Source organism: Phoxinus phoxinus (genome assembly GCF_949152265.1).
Source record: "Phoxinus phoxinus genome assembly, chromosome: 15".
In the NCBI taxonomy this organism is placed as follows: domain Eukaryota; kingdom Metazoa; phylum Chordata; class Actinopteri; order Cypriniformes; family Leuciscidae; genus Phoxinus; species Phoxinus phoxinus.
Window position 1 is genome coordinate 28,648,345 of NC_136890.1, and position 27,481 is coordinate 28,675,825.

Below are 27,481 nucleotides of genomic sequence, written 5' to 3' on the forward strand. Positions count from 1 at the left end.
GTTGCCAGCCAGCGCCAGCATTTTTCATAATTTTCACAAAAGTTTGTGGCCCCCAGAATATTTTGTTGTTTGAATATCTGAACATGCAATCTATCAAAAGAAAGAATAGACTCTCTGCTTAAAAATAAACATTTATTCTAGCTTCATGCATTCTTTTTTTTAATCAATACTCAATTAGGTCTGATGTGGGCAAGTTTCATAATTTTTTTTTACAATTTTGAGACATTTGAAAGACTATGTCTGGATCAAAACACAGACGGAGTAGATCGAGTCCATCAACACCCCCAAAGCTTCACAGTCCTAAAGCTCGTCCTGGGTCAACATTAGGCATTTTTTGATTTATATGCCGTTTAATGTTGATGGTTGCGTTATTTTACACATGCATCTGCTTATAGGCTATCGCTTGTTTCTGCTTCTTCTTCACATGTTTTTTTTGATCAGAAGATTCTGTACTCTTTCAGAAGATGTGTAATAGCGACCCCTACCGTATAACAATAAAAACACGGAAAGACGGAAATTTCCATCAATGGCGGAAAAGTTAAAAACACGCATACTTAAAGTTAAAAACACAAAGTTTAGTTTACAGAAGGTGGATGCAGTGTAAAGTGTGCATGTCAGCTCTGGATATTAGAACTTTTAGAAACATCTTTTCACTATGGACGTGTGAATCTTAAGATGTTATGATGTTTATGATGTTATGTGTGGGCAAAGAGAAGCATTTAATGAAGCACATGTTTTGGTGCAGGAGGGATTGGGCCAGTCGACTGAACAGGAACGTCCCGCTGTGATGGCGTTGCACTAGATACAGTCCCCATACAGAATGGCCGGATGAAATTTTGATGAGCGATGGCGTTCTGATGAAAAATTCTGTTTGCCTTCCTGGGACACCCCCTTTTATTCTGCGCCCCTAGGGTGGGGATCTGGGCAGCGGAGATATTTACGCCCGCGGTGCTTGCTTTCAGGGAGGCCGAACGACCCTAATAGAATTTCAAAGATCCCCTTGCGAATGACAAACTGAGGGAGGACAGTTTTCTGTTGTTCCCTCTTTCCCTTTGCTTGTGCTTTCTGCCTCCCTGATAACCTTTCAAAAATGTTTGTGCAAACGTAGTATCTTACACTGTAGGGAAATCCTGTCAAATTGACAGTAAAATGTGCAAGAAATTCAGTCTACAAAATATTTGAAAACATTTAAACCATTATGGGAATTTTAATTTCTTAACATATTAGGGGGGGGGAGGGAAAAAAAACGCTTTTAATGTAAGGTCACGGAGTCATTTTGTATTCTTTCCCCTTTACAGACATAACAATCAGTCGTTTGAAGACGGTTTCGTCTTTGTCTTAATGAGGTAAATACCTGAGCATTACACTATGAACCTTTTGTCAAAGAGACACTGGAAGCACACTTTCATGTCATGTTCGTGATTGGAGTCTAACAAGATATACAGCATAATTAGACAAGCTGATTGTGACATTGTTTCTGAATGTGTATTATTATGTATTTCAGAGTAAAAATGCTAATACGTGCTAATACTAACTAATACGCATTTTAGTTAGGGCTGTCAAAGTTAACATGTTAAATTAGTTCCTGCCATTACTGCATGTTTGAACATTATAACCGTTTCGTTCTTTTATTTGAAATTAAAGCTGCAGTCCGGCACTTTTTTGGGTTTAAAAATATCAAAAAAGACATTTTTGAAAAAAAAAACTTAACCAGCCAGTGTTCAAAACGATCTGCTTGCCTTACCTCGATTCAAAACGGTAAGCTTGTAATATTGATTTTAATTCCAGTGGTACTGGTAGATTTCCGCGGGAATTTCGATCATGTCTTTGCGTCATTACGTCACATCTGTACACATAGAGAAGGAGTCCCGGCTAGTCGGCTATATAGCGTGTGTGGATGATGGAGGTGGAGATTTAGCTTAGCACTTGGTATGGCGGATCCCGAAAGTTTAAAGCGACAATCACCAGTGACAACTGGAGATTCACCCGTTGTAAAACCCAAAAGACTTCGACCTTCAGAGTGGCTACAGAAAAAAAGAGACTGCAACCGAGCCCATGCTAAAACAAGTACAGTATCCACAGGTTCTCCAATCTCTTCAATACATTGTGTTCATCCGCGCTGTTTCATGCCGATTTACTACCCACGTACAGTTAATAATTTCGCGAATAACTGCAATTGCAGATTTCGAACAGAGATAGCGACAAAGAGGAAAACGACGGACTGCAGCTTTAACTAATCAAAACCTTTGGAACTGGTCAGAACATGTTTGAAGCATCAACTACAAGTGAAACACAAGTGGAGGACTGCAGACCACAGTAAAAACAACTTTACACATGTTAGAGCAAGTCCAAATGTTGAGTTTCATTGGCATTGAGTTTAATGTTTGCTTGGATATCGAGAAATATATTTTTTTTGTGCTATTGAGATGAGTTGATATCACTTGTACTTTTAATTGCCAAACCCAATAAGTTTAAGCCTATTATATTAAGCCTTTTATTTCATGTTATTAAATGAAAATAGTGTTAGATTTTGATCACATTGACTGACTTTCCCAATTGCAGATTTTTTTTTCTTGTAGAGTAAAATTTGAGGGACATTTATGCAGAAACAAAAGCTCAAAACTGCAGTTTTGTTCTGGCTGTTAATGGCTAATTGTATTAGACGTATTCTGAATGTCGTGGGGGGGGGACTTCTGAGTTTTTTTTTCATCCATCATAAAAAGTGATGGCTGGGCTCAGGGTAAAAGGCACGGGTTAATTTAATCATACACAGCCACGAGAGTGCATCATTAGTCATATAATACCCACTTCTGTGCGGAAAGATGGATGAAAACAGACTCTGGTGGATGGGTTAGCCAGATCAATGCATGTGTAAACAGACAAGTATTCGGCCGCAAACTAGAATGAAAAAGAACGTTGGTTGATTCTTTGGGTTGGGTTATTGGATGGCTCTGGCTGGATCCCGCTCTCACATTCAGTACGCTTGAATGCTGGCTTTGAAGGTGCCTTTTGATTGTCAGATATAGATGTCAATAGTTTGGGTGGGAAAAAAATCTTCAAATATCAAACTTATTTCAAAGCTTTCTTATATAGCTTTGATGCAAAATGCATCAACATAATGTATTTTCTTTTCACAAGTCTTGCCTTAGCCATGAAATTGCACTTTGTACTTTTATCAAATTTCAAACTTCTCACCACCTGGGATTGTAGAAAACTCAGTAGCATTCATTGTAGGATCCAAAAAGAGTGAGTAATTGCTGCGGTACTAGCGCCAAATAACAGAATAGCAAAAATATTTTAAAAATCACTTCATATTTGCCGCGTTTCAGCTTAATTTACTGAAGTTTAACAGCTTTTAAATGCGATAAAATAGAGACTTCAGTTAAGTCATTGTCATTCTTTAAGGAATTTGTATATAATTATAATTTGTGTCTCTCTTATAATTCGTAATATATATGTATATATTAACATCACTGTTATTATTATTATTAATATGATTATTTTGATGATTTTTATATTCTCCTACATGTATTGAAAAGCTGTGGAACAAATTTTGTGTGTGTATATCTTTTTTTTTCTCTGTTTTTTCTTTCTGTTCTCACCTCTGATTTTGTCAATAAAAAAAGTCATTGTCATTCTTTTCAGTTGAAACACCACCGTTCTATGTAAATGAGGCTCATTACAGACTGTGCAAAGTTGGCATGCATGCTTCATTCACATGCTATCAGAAATGTCCTATTTCCTTCTTCTGAAGTTGTGATTACAAGCTTGTCGCGTTCAAGTCGTAGAGAATAGAAATCACGGCGGAAACCAGGTTTATTTAATGCCTATTTCTTTGGGAAATCTTATTAAAGCCAAACTGAACTGAAGCTTTTTAATTTAGAATAAAATGGAGCATCCCATTCATTGACAACAATATTAACATTCACTGTGCTATCCAGATAGTCTGTGCTGATGATACTGGAATTTTGGTCGAATACATACAATTTTTTAGCTGTGTATAAATTCGGTTGTTCATATAAATATGCACTACAAGACAAGGCGATGTAGCTGTAGTGGAAAAAACTAATGAAGTCACTGCAGCAATTGTTCTCCTCTCCCCTATGATTGATATTTATGGCACGCCCAACTCGGGTATCAGTTTCCCAGTAAATATGACTTGAGAGGGCAATAATGTCCGAATACAATATTCAGATAGCACATGAGGCAGCATCTATCTATTTTCTAAATGCATGTTATTGATCTTTTTCTGAACGATTCATCCATGCATGTTACGTTTTTTTTTCTTTTTGAATTTAAACATCATAACTCGATCTTCCCGTGAAACGACAGACTCCTCTCTGGTGACGCGTGCAGGACTTCTCCGATCATTTAGACTGTTTAAACCACGCCCCTTTCTTACAGTCGTCTGCAAGCTCGCTTTTAGGTCCGCCTCCATCCAATCAAAAACCAATAGATAGAACCAAGTCCCCATCCAACTTTTTTGTCTTTTTTGATAATCCATTTCACTCAGATGTACGTCACAAGAAAGCTATCTGTTGCTACTTCTGTTGCGTCGCACATTTAACATTGTGCTAATTTAATTTAAAAGACATGTGTGTACATTTTTATAGTTTATGACTGCAGTTATTATTTCAATTATGTTTTCAAAAACAGTTTATTGCACATCCCATTAGCTGGACAACCAATGCTCCCACCCCAAACTCACTGAAATGGTTGAGCCTTCCTGTGTCAGTATGTTTGGATGCTCATACAGACAGAGCGATGTTTGTGCCGAAGTAAAATGGACAACTCTGTAAGTAACTTGCAATTTTATGTTCCAACCACAGATGGCAATAGAGTGGCCAACGTTCTAGTGCAGCTGGTACAGGAGAAAGAATTACACACTTCAGGTTTAAAGGTAATTCAGTGTAATACTCAACATTTATAAACTGCTGTGTCTGGGTTTGTTTTTTTTGTTTTTTTTTAAAGAGTAACTGTTTAAGAAGCCTAAACGTGTGTGAGTGCAGCTAACAAAGCTACGTTCAGACTGCAGGTAAATGTGGCCCAATTTTTCTTCTTCTGTGATTCAGATCTGTTTTCATGACAGTGTGAACAGCACAAACCACATTGAATCTGATCATTTCAATTCCGATTTGGGCCACTTCCATAAGTGGTACTAAATCCGATTCAGGAGATGTTTTGCAAATTTGTCAAATCGGAATTCATGCGACTTTTACGTCACTCTAGATCAACATTTGTCATAAGTCTGTGCTCATGATAGTCCCTTTTACACACCCGACGTTATCAAGAAAGTTGCGAAAGATAGTGAAGGACAGTGATGTGTCAGAGAGCTCATAAGTATTACAGTCACAGCTCTATATACATGCAAAACATGAGGGCTCATATCATATTTTTTTATTTATTATGCTCTCTTTTTGTTGTCTTCCTCATTGTTTTTTAAAATTGCCTGTGCATAAATTGCCTGGCTTCCACGGCAGATCACACTATAAATAAAGACGTAATCAGTTACTTTAATTCCCTCCGTGTTTACTTCCATATGACAGCGTGCTGCGTGACATCTTATATTGTTCTTTTGCGCATGCGGATCAGTTCTGAACCATGATCTGTTCACACTCGAATCTGATATTGGCCAAATTTACAACAACAGTGTGAACAGGTTAAAAAAAAATCAGATCTGAGCAAATAAATCTGAATTGCACTACATGTGACCGTAGCCAAAAAGACTGCAGGGGCTTAGGAGACCATGCCATCTGAATTTCGCACTGCCAGTAACCCACAGTATTTTTTTTTTACTCTTACTCTGTGTGTTTAATAATATATCTTTGCATATGTTACAGCAGTGAGCATGCAGGAAGAGAGGAAGCAAGCCTAAGTTTGCGCCCCTGGCCGCTTTGCTAATGTAACCTTAGCAGAAGAGTAACTCAGGCCAAGGACTCATCTTTGATGGTCAGCGCTGATGGTGTTCGGCTTTTTAGAAGCAAACTCGCGGAGGTCCTGTGGGAATACTGTAAGAGCAGCTCTGCCAAGACCTGAGCATTTATAATACATTCTCCGCTCTGCTTCTAACTGTACCGACGTATTGCTAGCATAATCTTCACCTAAAAGTAGGGCAAGTATTACATCACACGAAAGCAACTGCAGACAAAAGCAAAAATTGCAGATCACACATGCGCCCACGCAAAGCAGTGTGGTGAAAATCATGATCAAATACACCAATGATGTTTAAATGGAACTGAAGAGACAAATAGTGGGCATTTGAAATTTGCCTGTGAAATGATTCCTCTGTCTTGAGCTGGCTGAATTCACTATTCTTGATTGCTGTTAGGGTTTAAGATTTTTAACAAATCCCTAATGCTAAATATTCAACTTGTGTACAACTGAAAAAAATGGAGGAAAAAGAAAAACATCCTGATATAATGTTAATATAGCTATTTTAAAGTGCACAATCTGGTTTGTATAATACAGTGACAAGCACCAGAAAACACAGGTGGTAATGAGAATGCCACATGTAGAATCAAAGCTTGTGTAAGGTGTACAGTGTCATACACGCAAATACAAAACACCATCATGGTAACACACGACACTAAAATAATGCAATAAACGTTAATTTAACAACACAAGATATAACATAAAACCCTAATGTACAAAATACAGACATTTCAATGATAAATTAAATGAGCGTCAATTTACATTTTTTCTCTGTAAATTATAAGATGACTTGTTCCTTTTTACTTCCAACAACTGCAATTGTAAAAAATATTTCACTGTAAAATGACATGAAATGCCCTTTTAGATTTATTTGTTTCCGTTAACCAATTAGCAGGTTGTACCGTACAATTTTTACACTTAACATTAATATACTGAATTAGTTTACTGTGTTCATACTAGTTGTGACTAGTGTGAGTTGTGCTATAGCTTTTCAAAGTAATCAGATTTATCATTTTCGCCTTGCAGATGTGACATGACATAAGCAGATCGAAAGCATTATAATCAGTGATGCTGTCTACACTGGATGCGGCACAAGATGACAAATTCTATCTCTGATGTGCTTCAAACACTCGCGTTACTTCTCACATGAAGAATAAATGGATTTGTAACATTCGCTTTGTAGTGTCCAGTGTAGACAGCTTCAAGCTGTTGCGTCCAGTACACGGTTTAAGTAACCGCTATGCAGTGGTCAGCAACAGGCCCGCAGCCAGATTATTTTGATAGCGTCTGGTTCTAAAATAGATCTATCATGACAGCAACAGTTACTCACAATCACTTCATCTTTAGTGATTTTGCCTTCAGAATAAAAGTATGCGAACGTTTTTGCAGCAATGTTTTATTTTGAGATAAATTGAGAGCCTTTAATTTGAAAAAGACAAGAGTCTGTGGATCGCTTCGTTGCAGATAAGACACACCGGCTTTGCATCCACAAAACTAGGTAGGATGAACGCAGTTGTCTTTCCATTCTTCTTTGTATGCCCTATTTTCGCTGTCAACTTTCCTCTTTTGACTCTTTGATAGTGCCATTTTCTCTCACCAGCTAGCCTAAATGTTAACATCACTCTGCACACCTCCAGCACGCAAACAATTAAATAAAAAATGCAGTTTAGTACGTGAGGATGCCAAGGAATAATTCTGAGTGTAATAGTAGGCTACGTCAAATAATGATTACAATAAGTTAGACTTCATTGTGTAACAAGCAAATTAAAATGATATACATTTATTATTTCCAAATATGGAAAGAGGAAATAAAACATAGTTTGTTAAGAGCATGACTCAAACATGCCATTAATGGGCTTATTCAAGTCCTCTTTTATTTTTTGAGTTATTTTTATCCATTCCGCATCTCCCACATATGTGTGTTTTAGCAAGGCGGTCTGTGTTGCAAGTTGGTGAATGAAGATACTTGCCAGGTTACGTGTCACTACTGCTTTATTCATTTATCCAGTGTAAAACCCGGACACCGCCACACAAATGTGGCTTTTTGTTAATGACTGTCCTACTACAGGATTTAACACAGAGTAACAGCTCACTACCAGTTACAAAAGACGCTGTAACAGTCTGTCACAGGCAATTCTAGTTGCATTTTTCATCACTTCATTTCTTAAATTATCCTTTGACTATGTTCTGGCTCGCCATCTAGTGGTGAATAAAAAATGTTTGGCCCGATGTCAAACTTACTTGCCGACCCCTGCGCTAACGCATGATTATTCGTTAAAAGATTGCTATCTCGATTCAAACACCCACGCGATCTCATTCCTAAAATGACAACGATTCGGCTGTCTAACAAAATCAACCACCCAGTATCGTTATTTTTGTTACAAATATTCGTATAGATATTCGTATTATCACAGAAGTACCGGGATAAAAGTTCATAATTCAGATATAAACACTGATGTCTACGGAAGCAATCAATTACATTGTTTAATAAATATTGTTTCTCCAGTAGGTGGCGAAAAGTGACTTAAAAATTTATTTGTCATTGAATCATTCATTCAAGAGATTCGTGCAAAAAACGCTGATTCATCCAGTAATGAAAAAAGTGATGTATTTATGAGTGATCATTGAATCATTCATTCAACCCGTTTAATTTAATCATTAATTCAGATTAATTAAACACAGTAAATAGACTGCAGCAATTAACTTTTCGTCAGAACCTCTAGTAAATTACATGTTATGTTCAGAATCGTGGGAGAATTATGATCTCTGTTAGAAACAAAAAAATCCAGAATCGTTCAGCTCTACCACATAGCGTACCTTAGCAACCACCCAGAAAATGTAAAAAAAAAAAAAATGTGTTTAATAAATGTATATCTATAGAAGGAACCCAAAGATTGCATATTCTCTCTATACTCCAAACCTTGCAGAAAACTTCAAACTTTTTTTCTGCCGTGGGACTGATTGGCTCAGTATGGTAAGATATGCACACTAAACAAGATGAAAAAAGAGAATGTGAGATTAAACCAAACGTGCACGATGCAGCACTACAGGTTCAGTTCAAGCGCAGCACACGCTGAACACGGAGCTCGCTCAAGGCTCTGTCCAAAGGAAACTTCGCTTTTGCTTGGCTCTTCAGATGTGTCTGACTGCCTTTGAGAGGGGGGCTTCATTGATCTGTTGACACAGCTCTGTTGCCCCAAAAAACTACTTGCATGACTGCCCTCAGAGACTCTCAAGCGTTCATTTTTTCAAATGTATTTCTTTTGACAAAAAATTTACTTGAAAGGTAGTAAATATTTTGTCATGTCATATTCGTTTTAGTCAAGTTACCTCTGAATTAATTGGTAGGCTATATATTTTAGGACACGTCACACACCAGGAAGCGCGTGCGCCCTACACCGATAAAAAACGATATAAATACTGTTCGTTTTCTCACACAAACCGCTCGTTTCGTGTCTTAGGCCATCAATGTGTACTTACGATGGGGAATTGTTTAATTTGGACTTTTCTGTGCATGCTCTTTGAGACAGTGACCATAGACCTGCATTATATGACTGACAGACAAGAACGGTTTGACCTAAAAATATCAAAATTGAAACTACTGCGGAAACAAAGACACCTACATCTTGGATGCCCTTGAGGTAAGCTAAAACATACCAAAAGTTAATTTCAAAGTGAACTATCCCTTTAAGCCCTGTATATCAGTCTTTTTGAGTTATTGATGTTGTATGTTCCCTAGTCTTGTTCCCTCTTGTTGAGTCTGTCGAGTTTATTTAATAAAAGACTGCTGCACGTGGATCCTGCTTCCTCGTACAGTATGTTTCAACCGCATCGTTACAGTAATGTTCTTGTCTCCCGGCAGGACTCTCCATTTCTGCTGATGTCACTCACAGTACGGGCTGTTGGACAATGCTAACCAATAACCAAACAGCTATTTAACTTGGTCTGGCTTCATTATGGTATGTAACATCCACTTTTCACAATCCAATCAGTTCCCTGTGGATGAAATCAAGTCCTGTTTTGCATTTTCACTTAGAAATATGTTACATTACAGAAGTAAAATGGTTTGAGAATGACTATTCAAGTTGATTTTAAGAAGCTAGATGTGATATCCACACCAGCATCCAGAACACATGTGCTGGTGTTTTCAGCAGCGATGCCGACGATGGGCAAACGATGGCCTGTCAGGTCATTCACGGCACGGTGCACTGTGGACACTGAGCAACTGTCAGCACGTCTGTATATTGACAGATCCCAGCTGAACAAAGTAACATATCAAAAAAAGCTAAGCCGATAAGATAGGCGTGTGACTGTCTGTGAATTATAGATTCTAGCCGTAAAGGGATGTTTCTGTAGGGTGTACAGTAGAGAAGGATTATACACATTCAGATTATATTATATATATATATATATTCGCCATTTAGTAGTACCATAGCATTCCTTATGAAAATTAACTATGGTTTTACTACAAATAAAAACAAGAAAACACTGTTAAACCATGGTAACCACAAATGAACCATGGTTTTGCTACACTAACCTAGTTTACACATGGTATTTGTGGTGCAACTGTGGTTATACAAATGGTAATCAATCTGCCAATAAAACATGGTTAGTACACTTTTACTATAATAAAACTATGGTACATTTTTGTAAGGATTTTTGTAAGAACTTTGGAGTAAGATGTAAATAACATTAATTTCAATATTATAGTATATTTCTGTGTAACACCGTACAATTTTTTTCACTGAAACTGTACTTTTATATATGCCATAATATTTAAATTCATGTATTCTGTCTTTACATGGTATTCCAGGACCACCATGGTACTTTTCTGTAGGTGTTTGCTGGTACCAATGCCAAACCAGCACTAACTAGCATAAAGTCTGGAGTAATGAGGGAATTCATCAGGGTCAGAGGGTATTTCAGTGTTGATCACTTTTTTTATATGATCTCACAGTGCATTTTGACCTTAGAAACAAATGTTTCAGTGAAAAGGAAGAAGGGCCTGACAGCACCTGACTGGTGTCATGTGATTTTCCCAAACTGTCCCGTTCCAAATTGCCAATGTTCTCTTTTGACAAGACCTGCCAATGTCTCTCACACCCTCTCTGCCAGTCTTAAACCTTAGATCCAGGGCTCAGGTGCCTCTCAAACAGCACAAAAATTGCATAAAGAATCAAGAGACTCCATCTTATATCCAGAGTTTTCACTTCCTTCGGAGGACACCGCTCTGACAGACTGACATTTTCCTAATGGGACCGATGAAGGAGGTGAATGAGGGTCAGACTGAATAAATGATCCTGCCCAGATCTCAGACACATCTTGCCAATCTCTCTGTCCATGATCATGAGGCCAAAGCTGACTTTACCCATCAGACCCCTGCCACAGGACCTTGACTACTAAATATCAACCAACACAGGTGAACGTTGCATATCACAACTTGAAGCGTCAGTGCAAAGCTTAGATTGGATTCGCATACACTACCACATTCTAGAATTAATTTTTTTGTACAGTTTCATATACCGGTACTCATTTTTTGACTCATATACATTACCGTTCAAAAAAGTTGAGGGTGATATGATTGGTTTTTGAAAGAAGTCTCTTAAGCTCACCAAGACTGTATTTATTTGATAAAAAATACGGTAAAAACAATAATATTGTGAACATATTTCTAATATTAACATATTTTTTAGTGTAATGTACTCATGTGTGTGAATTTTCAGCATCATTACTCCAGTCTTCAGTGTCACATGATCCTTCAGAAATCACTTTAATATGCTGATTTGCTGCTCAAGGTAGACTACATTTCTTATTATTATCAATGTTGACAACAGGTTTTTAAAAATCCTGATACATTCAGGATTTTTCTTTTGATGAATAGAAAGTTCAAAAGAACAGCATTTATTTGAAATATAATTTAGCCAAATGTAAAAGTATTTTTAATGCAAACTTGCTGAATAAAATTATAACTTCAAACTTCTCAAAAGTAGTGTATATTTGTACAAACTGGAGCAATATTCAAATGCACCCACCTAAACTGTCTATCTTATCTATTTGCTTTTTTAATGATTCATTTGAGTGAATTGAATCAGATTGTTCATAAAAATGAACTGGTCCAAAAAGTTGCTGCACAAAAATCCATATTTATGTGAGTGAATGATATCCTTTATACTCACATTATACTCACACACACACACATATGGTGGTCCTTTGTACAGTGTGTATATGTATGTATAAATACCTTAAAGGGTTTACCCAAAAATGAAAACTCCATTTTTACTCACCCTCATGTTGTTCCAAACCTGTAAGACTTTCATTCATCTTTGGAACACACATGAAGATATTTTTAATGAAATCTGAGCAATTTCTGTCCCTCCATTGACAACTACGCAACTACCACTTTGACGCTTCAAAAAGTTCATAAAGAGATTGTAAAACTAATCCAAATGAATTGAGCGGTTTAATCCTAATTTTCTGAAGAGACTCGATCACTATATGATGAAAAGATTGAATTTAGGCTCTTATTAACATACTGTATAAACATTGATCAGCGAACATAAACAGGAGCTCAAACTTTGATGCGGGAAAACACATTTCATTGGCTCTTGAGGACGCTCAATTGTGCTGCGTAACACAAGAATGAACCTCACTGATTCTCGCATTTCAAGCGAACATGCTTGAGCTTCCGTTTACCATTATGAACATTTTGTTGCGTCAACTTGGTAGTTGCGTAGGTTGTCAATGGAGGGACAGAAAGCTCTTTCCGTAAAAATATTTTCATTTGTTTTCCGAAGATGAAAGAAAGTCTGACGGGCTTGGAACGTCATGAGGGTGAGTAATTAATGACATTTTAATTTTTGGGTGAACTAACGTTTAAATGCTACTTTTTGTCAGTAGGTTTGGAAGCTGAAGTGTCTACCTTCCCCAACACTAGAAATAATATAGAACAAGTAGGCGTGTACAAACTTTTGATGGGTATGTACTTTTCAACTTCTTTCTTTACATATATCAGTGTTGTCTGGCCTGGTGATTAAATGGTTGGAAACACAAGCACTTACATTTAATACAAGAGCACAACAGCACAATCCAAGTGTGGGTGTGAATCAATCTCTGAGGGATTCTAGATCCTCTACAAAACACCTCTTCATGGTGGTGCTTTCATGATAGAGTTTCTGCCCACACACGGGTGATAAAGACGGAATGATCCTGATGTTGTCCTCGTGGCACCTCTGGAGCTTCCTCCATCTCACCTTCCCTCCACAGCCTCTGTCTCTTTGCCGATGTAGGCCCAAGGACATCTCTGAGATGTGAGTTCTGACAGGATTACACCGACCCGTTTTATTTCCATTTGACCTTGATCTTTCGAAATGCCCTATAAGGTTCTCTGTATATTAACAAAACCGCATTATTTCTCAAAAAATCCCTCACGCCAAATTCACCAGCCATCTTTGGCGTCTTTGATATGCAGGTTGCAGTATCTTGGTACACTGGATTTTCAGAAGAGTTTCACGGGAGGATTCAGGGAGGAAAGGGAAGGGGGAACGGGAACAGGAGATGCATCTGATCAAGTCTTTGCATAAATTAACATGAACCCTGGGAATGGTGTTTATTTATTTATTTCCTCCCTTACCAGGTTTAATTAAGGTTCAAGCAATGTCTTTGGGATATTTGTCTGATGGAACACGAGCCCACCCTCCCGCTTTCTAACCGTTTCCAAATCCGGTCCATCTACTGGGACGCTTATTTGTGAACTCTTTCTACTGTCTTGTATCTCACGTCAGATTGAAGCAAGCTGGAGCAGGGAGGAGAAGGTGAGGATGAAACGCAAGTCTTATCTTTTCACATATTAGTGTTGGGCAAAAAAACGAATCCCGCAAGATGAGCTTCACAGGGAGAATGGTTGTCTCTCATTATGTTCACACACGTGGCGTGCTGTACAGCGCGATGCCTCCTAAACATTTCTTTTTAGTGGGAAAGGGGCTGATCAAGAAGATTTTTCACGAATGTCATCAAAGCAGCAGGGAAAAAAAACAACTGAGGAATATGTTTTCATTGTTCAGTCAGGCTATTTTTAGATGCCTTCTGCAGAAATTTGAGTTAGTAGTATCGCTGGCACTTCGGATGAAAAGGCAAACATCATTATCAGAGCGCACGTAACGTCTCCTGGCAAACAAGCCACAAAATAAAGAGGTAAATAGGGAAATTAACAGCAGAGGTGGAAAGAGTAATAAAATATTGTACTCAAGTAAAAGTACTACAACTTCAATGAAATTTTACTTAAGTACAAGTAAAAGTACCGGTCTAAAAATCTACTCAAGTAAAAGTAAAAAGTAGCTAATTTAAAATGTACTCCGAGTAAAAGTTACTTAGTTACTTTTTTAACAGCGGGGTGGGGTGGGGGGCTCTCCCGTGTAGGGTCGTAACGGTATGAGATTTGCACAGTATGGCAATGTCTCAGAAAATATTACTATTAAAGGGATAGTTCACCCAAAAATGAAAATAAGCCCATGATTTACTCACCCTCAAGTCATCCTATAGGTGTATATGACATTCTTCTTTCAGAGTTATATTTAAAAAGGCCATTAAAGTGCCTCTATTCATCATAAAAGTGCTCCATACAGCTCTGGGGGGTTAATAAAGGCCTTCTAAAGCAAAGCAATGAGTTTAAGAAAAAAAATCCATATTTAACATGTTACAAAGTAAAATTCTAGCTTCCGGCCAAACGCAGTCTACTTGCGTCTAAAGCACAACTTATGACGTCGAAGTAGCGTAGTGCGTAATGGCGTAGCTTTAGACTTAAAGGGCACCTATTATGCCCCTTTTCACAAGATGTAAAATAAATCCAACACACATTTATGTTCAAACATCATGTTAAAGTGAATTTTGCATAATAGGTGCCCTTTAAGTGGAATCTGTATGTTCGTGTGGCCGGAAGCTAGTTATTTTACTTTGTAAAGTTTTAAATATGGATATTTTTCTGACACAAACTCATCGCTTCGCTTCAGAAGGCCTTTATTAACCCCCCTTTAATCAATTAATAAATAAATAAACGGTTATAATAAATGATTGTTATTATTATCATCATCAGTTAAAAAATGACAGTTAAATGAATGAAAACAGTTTTTTTGGTTTAACAATGCTTTTATTATAACAAACTTAAAATTATGTGTTTGTTTTGTTTATTAAAATTTCAATAAAACATGTCTAATCAACTAAATTCAATAACTGACCAATGACCATTAGATTAACTATTTTTTAACATTAATAATTTATTAAAATGTTTAAGAATACTCCTATGAAATGTATTTTATTCAGAAAATGAATGTTTCTTTTTATGATTTAATACAAATAAATGTAAACAGTATCCTTTTAATTTTTGGGAAAGTTCTGCAGAACAGATTTATTAAATTAAACCATGGACCCAAAAAAAGATATTCCTTAAATAATGTTAAATCTTTTTAAATTCAAATTATTGTTGTTATTATTTTGAGAAGTATGTTCTATAGGCATACAATAGTAATATATGCTATTTCTATCATAATTTCTCCTAGTTACACTAAACTTTTATTTTGACGGGTTCTAGTGAAGACCTGTTTCAGAGTGTATTTGACAATGGTTTTTCTCAAACAAAATGATGAAAATGCTCATTAGGCGTTCTCTCAGAGCAGCTCTCTAAATGTTCATGTATTCATGTCCTCATATTGTTTGTGAGAGGCTGAAAACACAATGAGCATCAGGCATACTTGAGTATGTAGTAGGCGCGACGCAGCTCATTGAGGCACGCAGAACAAGCATATTTACATAGCAGTCTTTTTGCGCTTTAATATTCAGAGACCATGTCGCGATTGGATTTATTGCACAGCTCTACTTTCAATTTATTAATATAGCCTACTACATCATTGCGTGTTTTACGTGGCACCTGCGTTATGTAAATTGAATTTTCATGACTGGATTCACTCTGCAAACGGGACATACCCTTATCTGCACGGATGGATGGTGTTCGATGTTTCCTCCTTTTGCAGCCACATTGCGTCCACACTTTTTGCACATTGGATAGCTATCCTCGAGGACAACCACGCGTTTTTCCTACATCTAAAGTAGCCTATTCACATACTGGCCATATGGTTCGCTTCATAAGAATTCGACGGCGTTTCACTTTCAGCTGGGTCTGCATCACCTTTTATGCCCGTTTGTTCTTCCCATAGATAGACGGTTCTCCCGCCCTTCAATCAATGCAGTAGTTTCCGGAGCGCGATTATTTTTTTCTTGCAAATTATTATTTTATTTATTTTTTACTCAGTAACGGATATGATTTTAAAATGGAGCGAATTACAATACTTCAAACAAAACGTACTTAAGTAAAAGTAAAATTACAGATTTAAAAAACTACTTAAAAAAGTAGAAGTACACAAAAAAACTACTCAATTACAGTAACGCGAGTAAATGTAATCCGTTACTTTCCACCTCTGATTAACAGCGTAGTTTAATTGCTTTAAACAAGTAACACTTCATCTTCCTCAATTAAGGATTCTTGGCCCATGTTATTATAGGCTATTTGGTGTAATCAGCACTGATTATTAGCGAATGCTTGATGGCTGGGGAAATGGGCCGTGATGCAGGAAGTGTCACTGGTCGTAGAGTCTGATCTGATTATCGTGCCCAACACCCGCCAACCCCGTGGACTCCATTTAGACGAGTACTCGCAGGGCAGGCCATCGGGGAGGCCTTGCCATTTTTATTATTCAAATGCTGCTGAAACGCATCCCAATGTTGTGGAATGAATAAAATATCCCAGGATGATTTTCCGCTGGGTATTAGCTTAACATTTCCACTCCGGCGGTCCTCTCATTATGAAACACTGAAACATCAGTCAGCCCTCTGATAGGCTGTTTTCTGCATGTCCATTTGTCTACTTAAGCCATCCCATTCCCTGTCGCCGTTAAAACAATTTCCTCTCTGACATACCAGAATAAGTATTGATTGAGGGTTTGCATTACCGGAGGTTTGAACCGTGCATTGATCCCCCTTTGCTGCTGGACATTTTTATCATAGCTGATCACTTCAACGCATAGAACAACTAGTATAAAATATGATAAGATTATATACTAAGTAATATACTAATTTAAAATATACAAAGACACATTCTTTTTCACATATTTTACATTGTTGCAGCACGACTCTTCCCAGTCTGTCAATGATGCTCTGTTTAGTTCCTGTTTCTATTGGCACTTTTCCACTGCATGGTACAGCTCGCTTAAATAGTACCACCTCGGTTGAGGTTCCAAGCGTGCCGTGCCGATACTAAAATGTGATGTGTAAACAACACTGCAGCTCACTGATTGGTCAGAGAGAATCGTCACTACCAGCGTCATTGGATTGGCGAAACAAGACACCAAACCCGCTAGCAGCAACAGCCACCGTAGTATCGTTTGTTCACATAACTTTTTTTAAAGGACTTGCTTTAAACGACCATCACACGCAACTTGAAAAAAGAAATGGCTGATTCGTGGTCAGTAGACGAGGTGCAGACGTTCCTCTCGTTGGTAGCCGAGGAGCGGGTGATAGTACGTGGTAGGATAGTAGGTGGCGCAACTATAAGTCAGTCCTACTGTAAATGCCACCCACTTAGAAGCGGTACTAGTGGAACTGCAGTGGAAAAGCGCCATATAAAGCCAAGGCTTCTAAAAAGCGCAATGTGCTCTGATTGGTCAGCTGGACCAGTGTGTTGTGATTGGTCAACCGCTTCAAACATGTTTCAGAAATGTCACGCCCTTTACCATAACCACGAGTTTCAACACACTAGAAACGCAACTCAACCAGACCTCGCCCCCTTTATTTTGTGTATGCCTTTGGCGGGAATTATTTAAATGAGGAATATTGTGACGTACATTCCCGGAAAAAAAGACTACAATTGGGGTGTTTCAGGGAGTTCATAAACAGTGCTTACTGATATAGAAAATAGCTCCCTTTTCGAGTGACTTTATGATTTGTAACTTTGCAGAACTTTTTCATGTTCAAACAGTACAACATTACACACTAAAGAAAGTTGAAAATGTAAAAAGCCATAATAGGTCCTGTTTAATTATATTATGTCCAATGTATTTCTTTGAACTATGATAAAACTAAATTTAACTTTTAAAATATTATTTTCACCTGTGTTGTGTTCCTATTCCATTCTCTCTCTCTTCTTTCATCATTTCCTGTCATATCTCTACTTTTTCTCTCAATAAAATGACAAAAAAAAAGCCTAAAAAATGAAACAATTAAAAAAAGCAACAACTATCCATGAGTAAGACTAACATAGTGTTGTGCATCATTACCTTGCTGGTATGTCGATATTGGAGATGGCGTAAAAGTACTTGAGCAGGTTGTCTCTTTGTACGTATGTTCCTCCGAGCGCCGGTTTCAGGAGCCGAAGCCGCAGGTTGGTGAAGGTGAAAAAGTCTCGGAGGCCTTTCATACTCTCCATCCGTGTGTATAAGTTGTCCATGTTTTGCAATTTTGTCCCAGCAAATATGGCAAAGCGTTCCCGGACCTCAAACTGCACGTTCTTCTCATTCTTGGAACCGACCCAACGAGAGTATTGCTCGGTACATATGACTCTGGTCACGTTAGTTGCCGACAGATCCTGCACTCTCTTTGGAGACATGGCGAAGGCCTCGGAGCAGTCATCAGCGTAGTACTGGTAAGGCTGCCAGGTTCGCCCATAGTTCAGGGACTTGTCCAGCACCATTATTGTGGGCCGCCCGTACTCAAAGGTTATCTGGATGTCACCTGTTAACTCAAGGCTTTTGTTCCAGGATAAGGATATGTTGGCCAGAAGAGGCTCAGGATATCGACTCCATGTTACAGTCTGCCAGTACGTGATGAGTCCAGTTCGCTCACGATCTTTCATCAGCTCTGGAGGATGGGCGAGTTCTTTAGTGGAGGCATCGCATTCGTCACTACACAGGTATGGGTTTTCCTACAGACAAAGATAAAAAAAACAAAAGATCAAATAAAGAGTGGTACAAAATTAAGGAAGGATAAAGATTAAATAAAGATTTCACAGATTAAAATATACAATACTATATATGTGATTTATACACTACCACCAAAAAGTTCCCTAAAGAAAAATCACGGTTTCCACATGACTGTTTTCAACATTGATAATAATAAAAGAGGATTCTTGAGCAGCAAATCAGCCTAATCATTTCTGAAGGATCATGTGACACTGAAGACTGGAGTAATGATTCAGATGATTCATAAATTTAGATTTGCTTCAGAGGAATACATTGCATTTTAAACAATATTAAAATAGAAAATAGTTATTTTAAATTGTTATAATATTTCTCAATGTTATTGTTACTGTATTTTTGATCAAATAATTGCAGCTTTGGTAAACATGAGACACTTATTTTTTCAAAAAAAAAAAATCTTATTGACCAATGTGGTCACTACACCGTAGTGTATATAAATATATATTATTTATGCACAAAAATATATAATCATCGATTTTTAAAAAGGGTGTTTGCATGTTTTATAGCTCGTCATATGAAAATTATGTATATAAGATCAACTTCTCTGTATTTAAACCTCTTTCCAAGTTCCCAGATGAAATGAACAAATTTAATAATTGATGAATTGCTGACTGAACTGACTTCAGCTGAACAATGACACTGTTTTCGTTTAGAGCTGAAATGAACTCGGTTTGCATCATTAAATCATTTTCCCGTTATCACTGTAAAGCTGCTTTGAAACAATCTGTATTGTATAAAGTCAAGTGTTATATAAATAAAGGTGACTTGACTTCGCATCGCTACTGTAATTTCAGGGTTTGAACCTTTGCCCTAGTGACACACCAGGTGTACGGATTAAACCACAGATTGCCATATGGTCACGCTTGAACCCTTAATTCCCTTGTAAGTAAGCAACAACCATCCCACACAACAAACATTTGAGGAGTTAAAAGTCTCAGCACACACTGCAGCCTCTAAAACCGACAGATCGATGTCCAGGGATAGTTATTGTTTTACAGCCGGCACACTTGAACGTTTCTCGGGCCAAGCGTCTTCATGGACCATTAGCTTCCATTAAGAAATAATTCAGACTACCTGTCCCAACCATCTGGAGTACCTTAGCACTTTGATCCATAACCAGGGAGCACCTTAGCCTAGCTCACCCCGCTGACTCAATCCTGCCGTCTTTCTCTGTATCATACAAATCCAGTCCAACTGTTGCGCCAGGTGGTTCTTAGACTAAACCTCCAGCTATCCTCGCAGGAATCACGTCACATCTGAAGAGCAGCGAGGCTCTTAGAGGAATGTTTGAGTAATGCGATGGTTTGGCCTTCCTCCGGTGGTCTCTCTTGTAGACGTGTGTGGTCGTGTTGGCTAATGTCACTGAAGAATGCACAGAAGAACTAATGTGATTACTTAAAGTCATGTGAGTCATATCTGTATCATCAGAACAATTACACAATTTAATAAGAAAAAGAAGACGCTACAATTGTCACAGAATCTGATAACATTAGCCTCAACTTTAGCAGACTTCGACCTTCTCATTTGCATCGCACACCTTTCAATGGGAAATCCCGACCTGTCTGTATGAGTCCAGTTGTGTTACACGTTTAATAAATGGTTCAACATCGCCTAGGAGAACCCACTTTGCACTGAGGATCTGTTTATATGGGCTGCCCGAGAAAGAAAGATGGATGTGTGTTCTTAAAATAAACAGCATGAATCAGGAGATTTTGTAAACAAAAATGGGGCTTGAACAGAAAATGTTACAAAGTTTCATAAGAGCACTCACAAGCTGTGAAGAGCAGTTACTACGCTCGTGGTGACTGGACCGTTAGTCTTGTACCTGGAGAGGTGGCCCTCTTTTTTTCCTGCGCCGTGAGTTAATTACAATGAAGGCAGCTCCCTCCGGACGTCCAGTCATATAACAGCTGGCACTGAACAGCTTCAGAGGGATGCAGTCGCCTAATTATACCAGCCAGAAAGTGACTTGCACAAGAGTTTCAACTGTCCCAGAGAGTGCCAGAACAGGGCTTTAATATGCAAATATATTATCAAACCATTTTTAGCTTATTTAGTCAACTTAGTGATGTTTCTGAAGTTTAATGGATTTGGAGTGCCTCTCAAATGCATTTTAGATCTTATGATTGGTTTGCACATCCCTCCCCATCACTCACATCAAATGTTTGGTTCCTTTACCTGGCTTTGGTCTGTGTTGTGTTCATATATCAGTAGAACGGCACCAGAGCTCATTTGGAAGCGGTCCGAAACCACCAGAAAATGTGGGTCTCATACGCTTGTTTGGTGCGAACCAGAGTTGGGATAGCACTTATTCTAATGAACCACACTAACAGAGCAATCGCACCAGAGTTCGTTTTAATTGAACCAACCCTGCCAAGTGTGAACACATCCTGAGAGAAATGTATTTAAATTTGGCGAAATAGTTTTTTTATGTATTCAAAAAAAATTTTTTTAAACCAATACAAAAATATGCATGCTGTTTTTGAAACAATTGAACAGTGAAATACGAGGAATGCAAATTACTACATGGTGATTTGAAGAATCCCCAAGACCTGAGGCGGCATGAAAACAGGCAGATGGGGGATTATTGCTTGTGGACACATGGGGACAAACTCAGTCCCCTTCGGGAGTACAGGATGGGGGAGGATGCGCTTTGGATTCATTGAAAATTCATTAGAAATGACAAAAACTAACCAGCTACAGGATTTTTCTGTGACAAACAGACAACTCATTGTCTAACTGTGATGTTTTCCAGACGTGGTTAGTGAAAAAACCTGGACCGAATGTTTCTGTTTTCCCATGGTGCATTGCAAGACTGTGCAGTTACTCTACCTGCTATATTTAGTCTTGGCTGTTAATGTGTTTCTAAAACAGGCCAATAGGATTATTCCTCATATGGCTGTACGACTGAAGAGAGTAGATTCATTCAAAGAAGATGTGTGAGGATGATCCACAATGGAGGCTTTGAACGAGCATGAACGCAAACATAAATCACACCATCACAGAGTATGTTCAGATGTCTACTGTATGCAGCAATGGGTCATCTTTCTGCTTAGCTAAGCTGAGATCTTTCCTCCCTCCCCGTCCTTTATACTCTCTCCCTCATTAGCTAGCGCTATATACAATGAGAGCTTCCAGCAGTAGCTAACATCATGCAAGAGAAGGAAAGAAAAAAAGCAAGGCGCTGAGTAAAAATGCAACGGCATCTCCTGTGGGCGCTGAGTGACTGAAATTTCCTCTAAATCTTTAATGAGCCGGAAAGCATCTCCAAAGAAAGTGAAGTTGCCAAATCTAGAGGGCTTACGTGGATCAATTAACTCGCTTTCAATGTGAAGGAAAAAAAGAAACGCTGATTGTAAACACAGTTTCAACTGGCTTAACAGAGTGCCAGACTCACTATATCAAATATATGTTTTGTACTGGCAAATTCAAATAAACCAACTAGGAATTTGAGTCTGTGGAATTCTGCCGTAAAAGAAATGAATTCTCCAGAATTCATGATATATTTTGGCAAAAAAATAAATAAATATAGGCCTCCCCAACATATTTTATTTTACTCTATATACGACATCCTGTACATTTTCTTTCATGCTATTGTGCAAAATGTTCTCTTTTGGTTTAATATGGAATTATAATATTTTCTAAATAGAATATTTTTTTAATATTACTTTTTTCTTTTTACTTAAATCTACCTGGCATCTTGTATATTGTATTTCATGCTATTATATAATATTATGTGCTATGGTTAATATTCTATTAATTTTATTTTCGTTTAAACTAGTCTGATTTTTGTTTGTTTTTTAAATAAATGTTATTCTTGTTATATAAAACGACTTTACTTTACTTGTATGCTATATATTTTTTATCATTGTAGCCTATACATACAGAAATTAAACAAATCTAATGAAACTAATTAAAATATATGTTTTTAGACAGACAGACAGACAGACAGACAGACAGACAGACAGACAGACAGACAGACAGATAGATAGATAGATAGATAGATAGATAGATAGATAGATAGATAGATAGATAGATAGATAGATAGATAGATAGATAGATAGATAGATAGATAGATAGATAGATAGACAGACAGATGGTTCACCTACAGCTGCTGAGAGTCACAGGCGAGACACTTCCTGTCAAGGACGCCTCACACTACATTGAATCCCTGGAGTTGTAACGGTAAACAAGTGTGGATCAGTTCTCTTTAACACTGCAGCTTCAAAACACACTGTGACTGCAGGCACTGGAGTTATTCTCACATGGAGCAAGTTTGATCTTGTGAATGCCAGAAGGTCTCCTCAGTTTAAAAGTGCCTGGCCCCTCAGCCCTCCCTCCCTCTCTCTCGCTCAACATCTGAATGCAGAGCAGGCTGATCAGTGGATGAACAGTCAGCTTTTATCGATCTGAGAAGAAAGTGCTGACAGGGAAGGACATGACTACACTCTTCTCCTAAAACTCATCTCCAGTTTCTTTTGCTCAGTAAGCCGTCTCAGGTCGACATGGAAAAATATTCCGTAATCAGTATGCACGAAATATACGCCCTTGTGTCGGGTTATTGTATGAATAGTAGATGAGGACAGAAAGTTTTATGTGGTGCAATGTATTAAAAATGGGAAACTTACAGGAATTGTGGCCAAATGTGATTTTTGGGAAATATTAACAGGTAATATCTGGTGTAGATTACATCTGCTTTGAAGGTTTATTTATGTTAAAGAGTGTGTGTGTGTGTGTGTGTGTGTGTGTGTGTGTGTGTGTGTGTGTGTGTGTGTGTGTGTGTGTGTGTGTGTGTGTGTGTGTGTGTGCGTGTGTGTGTGCGTGTGTGTGTGTGATTTTTGGGAAATATTAACAGGTAATATGTGTAGATTACATCTGCTTTGAAGATTTATTTATGTTAATGTGTGTGTGTGTGTGTGTGTATTTTGTATGTGTGTGTGTGTGTGTGTGTGCGCGCGCACGCATTCATTCATTCATTTAACACTACCATTTTAAGAATGCAATTATATTCCTGTGATGCAAAGCTGAATATTCAGCATCATTACTCCAGTCTTCAGTGTCACATGATCCTTTAGAAATAATTCTAATGATTTGGTACTCACGTAATAGTTCTTATTTGATATATACTGTATAATATATATATAGTATACTTTAATTCATGCTATTATAATAATATAATGTGCTTATATATTTTCGCATTTTTATTTTTTCTGGGAATCACTGGCATCATCATGTTTCAATGTTTTGAGATTGGTAGATAGTTATATTTTCTGGCAATCGAAATGTCTAAATAATTAAAATATAAGTGAATATTCAACCACAAACATAACATTTCACTGAATGTTTGAGAAATTCTTTTAATTTGAGTAATTTAGACGTTTGCTCTGAGAAAACCCCACCCAGTCTGAAGGTCGAGGGTTGCTGACAGGACACGGGTATCTCTCCAGCTGGAAAGACCCCGGCACCAGGCGAGCCGGTGAGAAACCCTTGACCACGATTTGTGGTCCCTGGCATTTTCTACAGCCTTATTGCAGGTTACAGCAAAAGAATCGCAAACTTTAAAAAATATATAAAAACTGTGTTTCTTTTTAAACTGAGTTTGAGAACCTGAGTTTCAACTACATTTTACTATTGACAACTAAATCCATCACCACAAATAAAAGACTTGTGAATCACAATGCCTTTGTAATAAATTTGATTCTTGAAAAATCGATTTGGCTACTGAATTCCTACTCTCTTCACAGTCCAGCTACCCAGCCGTTGTCACTGTGTGAGCCGAACGGTATATGGTGAGAGAATGATGTCATAGAATGTGCAATGTCTAACCCCCCCCCCCTTCTCTCTCTCTCTCTCTCTCTCTCTCTCTCTCTCTCAACGGCATCCTGTCTTTTATCCACACACTCTAAATGTGTGAATTAGCACCCCGTCAGAAGCAGCTCTCCGTCTCCGGGCCCCATGCATAGTGTCAGTCCAGCTGGACAAATCCTCTATCCGATTATTGTGCAATCAAGCGTCTGGCTAAACTCCCAAAGCATCTCTGATGGAGATTAACTTTGGCTACACTCATATACCAACCTGACAGAGGGCCTTCAGTTCACCCCTTAAAACACTGATTGTAAATGAATAATATTTTCATGATTGGGACTGCCCTAATCTCTCTTCTCAAGTATGTCGCAGAGTAACCCAGAATGTCGATCGGTCACCAGATGTGCCCTGGAAAGACGCAGATTGTTTGCGCCCTCACGCTCGGTGCTAAACCGGAGTTGATTTACACAGATAATCCTGCGGTGGCTGCTGTCTCGTGCTACACTGAAACTACACCGAAGAACAGCTGTGTAGGCACATTTACACATCCACTCGGGCTTTGTTGACTCTCTGAACAAACACATTGTTAACGGCCACATGTTGCAGATTACTGTATAATCTGTGTGAAGAAGACATATCAGGGTTACTTGGAGACGTTTTAGTATTCTTGCGTCAGATCTCACTGTAATGTTTTTGATTTCTTTACTTTCTTTTATCCTTTCTTTCCAAAAATAAACAGAGCCAAACTATTTTTATGTCTGATTATTGCCTTCTTAAAGCAACAGTCCACCCAAAAAGGACAATTCTGTCATTTACTCACGCTAAAGTCCTTCCAAACCTGTATGACTGCTGAACATGAAAGAAGATATTTTTGAAGAAAGTTGGTGACCACTATTTCGGTTCCCATTCATTTCCATTGTATGGTCAAAAAAATATAATGGAATTCAATGGGAACCAAAGCTGTTTTTGTTTTCAATATTCTTTAGAAAACCTTCTATTGTCTTCACAGGTTTGGAATGACATAAAGGTGAGTAAATATCCCTTTAACAGGGTTTGATAAGCAAACCCATATCCTCAATATCCATTGGCAGTTAATCACAATAATAACATTTTTACACAGGCATGTAGTCAAGTCAAGTCACCTTCATTTATATACATGTACATGTACTGTATATGCTATAGGATGTATTTTCTTTCGATTTAAAAGTGCTTTGCTATAAAAACTTAGACTATCATAAATAAACATGATTGGAAACTATATTTGCATGCAAAAACAAGCTGTTCCTGTAGAATGGATGTAACTGACAAAGCGGCAGAGCCAAAAGTGATCCAGTCCAAACTCACCAGAGTGCAGAACCTTTCCGGTGGGTTCCCACATGTGATATCGGGAGGCTCCACTCGAATCTGCATGTACTCCTTCATGGACGTGGGTTTGGGCTGGCAAGCGTAATATTCCCATGTTGGTCCATCGTCTGTGCTGACCAGCGACTTGCAGATATCGTACTGGCCGAGAGTCAGGATAATGCACTGTAAGAGCAGGAGCGCCTGTGAGAGCATGGCACTGGATGGGTCCATGGGCATGAAAGAAAGGCAAGGAGTATCAGCATGGAAATTATTTAGATTGTGAAATTTCCTAAATCCATCATGGTGGCGATGTCTTGCAAAAGGGCAATGTCTGGTCCTCCGTGGAAACCTGGGTGCGACTTTGTAAAATGTGTAATTATCAGATCTGTTGTGTCATTCTCAAAATTCAAACTTCAGTTTCTATACGTGGCAACTGACTTCCTGTTCAGGGGTGGATGTCACTTCAGTTCAGAGACATAAAAAGCATTTAGTGGTTTGTGTACAATCATAAGATGTCTGGTGTCCAATCTGAGATTCAAGTGTGATGAGATTAGCTGTTTCATTTCTGATGGTTTGCCTAGGAAAAAGAAAAAAAAATATTTAAAAAAACATATGCTACAGTAAAAAAAAACAGTTATGCAGTAAAATATTTTAAAATACAATGCATGCTTTTGCATTAGTTTATGGAGAAAATAAATATTTTACAAGGCAATATGTATATGTTATGATAATATTTTTTTTATAACAAAATGGTATTAAAACCATTGTTTTTTAAAAGTAAATGTTTTTAAGGTTTATTTTGACATCATGTGTTTTTCTGACGGGGTTTTGTATTATTATACTGGTCACAGTTGATTGAGATGTTGGTTATGATTAGTTTAAAGTCATCATGGCCTTATTTTGTGTTTATCAGAACATTTTATTCAAACAACCCGATTTTAATAACCCATCTAGGTTGGTATATTGACATTATGTGATTTAATCTGGCATATTCAGTCAGGAACTGTAAAGTAAACTGACACCATTACAACTAAAACTAAAATCCGTCACTATTTTTACGATACAATTCTGGCAACCAGAATTAGGCTAAAGCCTAACAGTTTTTCCACCTCAAAATTATTTAGCTATGATTTTTTTTATACAGCAGAACTTTCAAAGATGTGTTTCGAGAACCTGCCACTCCATGTGCCCATCTTTTCTTAACTTTTACACTTCGCACATTGCAATTGCAATCTTTTTAAATAATTTAAACGGTTAAGTAGGTCATCTGAACAGGACATGGTGCAAAAGAATGCGAATTAATCAATTCTATTATGACGTGACATGAAATGCGCGCGAATATTAAACACATGTATTGTATTTATCTAAAAAATAATACGTAA

At 37.8% G+C, this 27,481-nt stretch overlaps 1 protein-coding gene across 1 annotated transcript in view; it reads right to left on the bottom strand.

Moving 5' to 3' along the window:
- Positions 1–27,481, bottom strand: part of ntng2a (netrin g2a) — a 62,875-nt gene that overhangs the window by 34,351 nt on the left and 1,043 nt on the right. The window contains exons 2-3 of the mRNA XM_079636518.1: positions 26,100–26,676; positions 18,252–18,895 (exon numbers count right to left, since the gene is read on the bottom strand). Coding sequence (XP_079492644.1) covers positions 18,252–18,895; positions 26,100–26,336 — 881 coding nt within the window. The 5' untranslated portion in view covers positions 26,337–26,676. The remainder of the gene's footprint in view (positions 1–18,251; positions 18,896–26,099; positions 26,677–27,481) is intronic.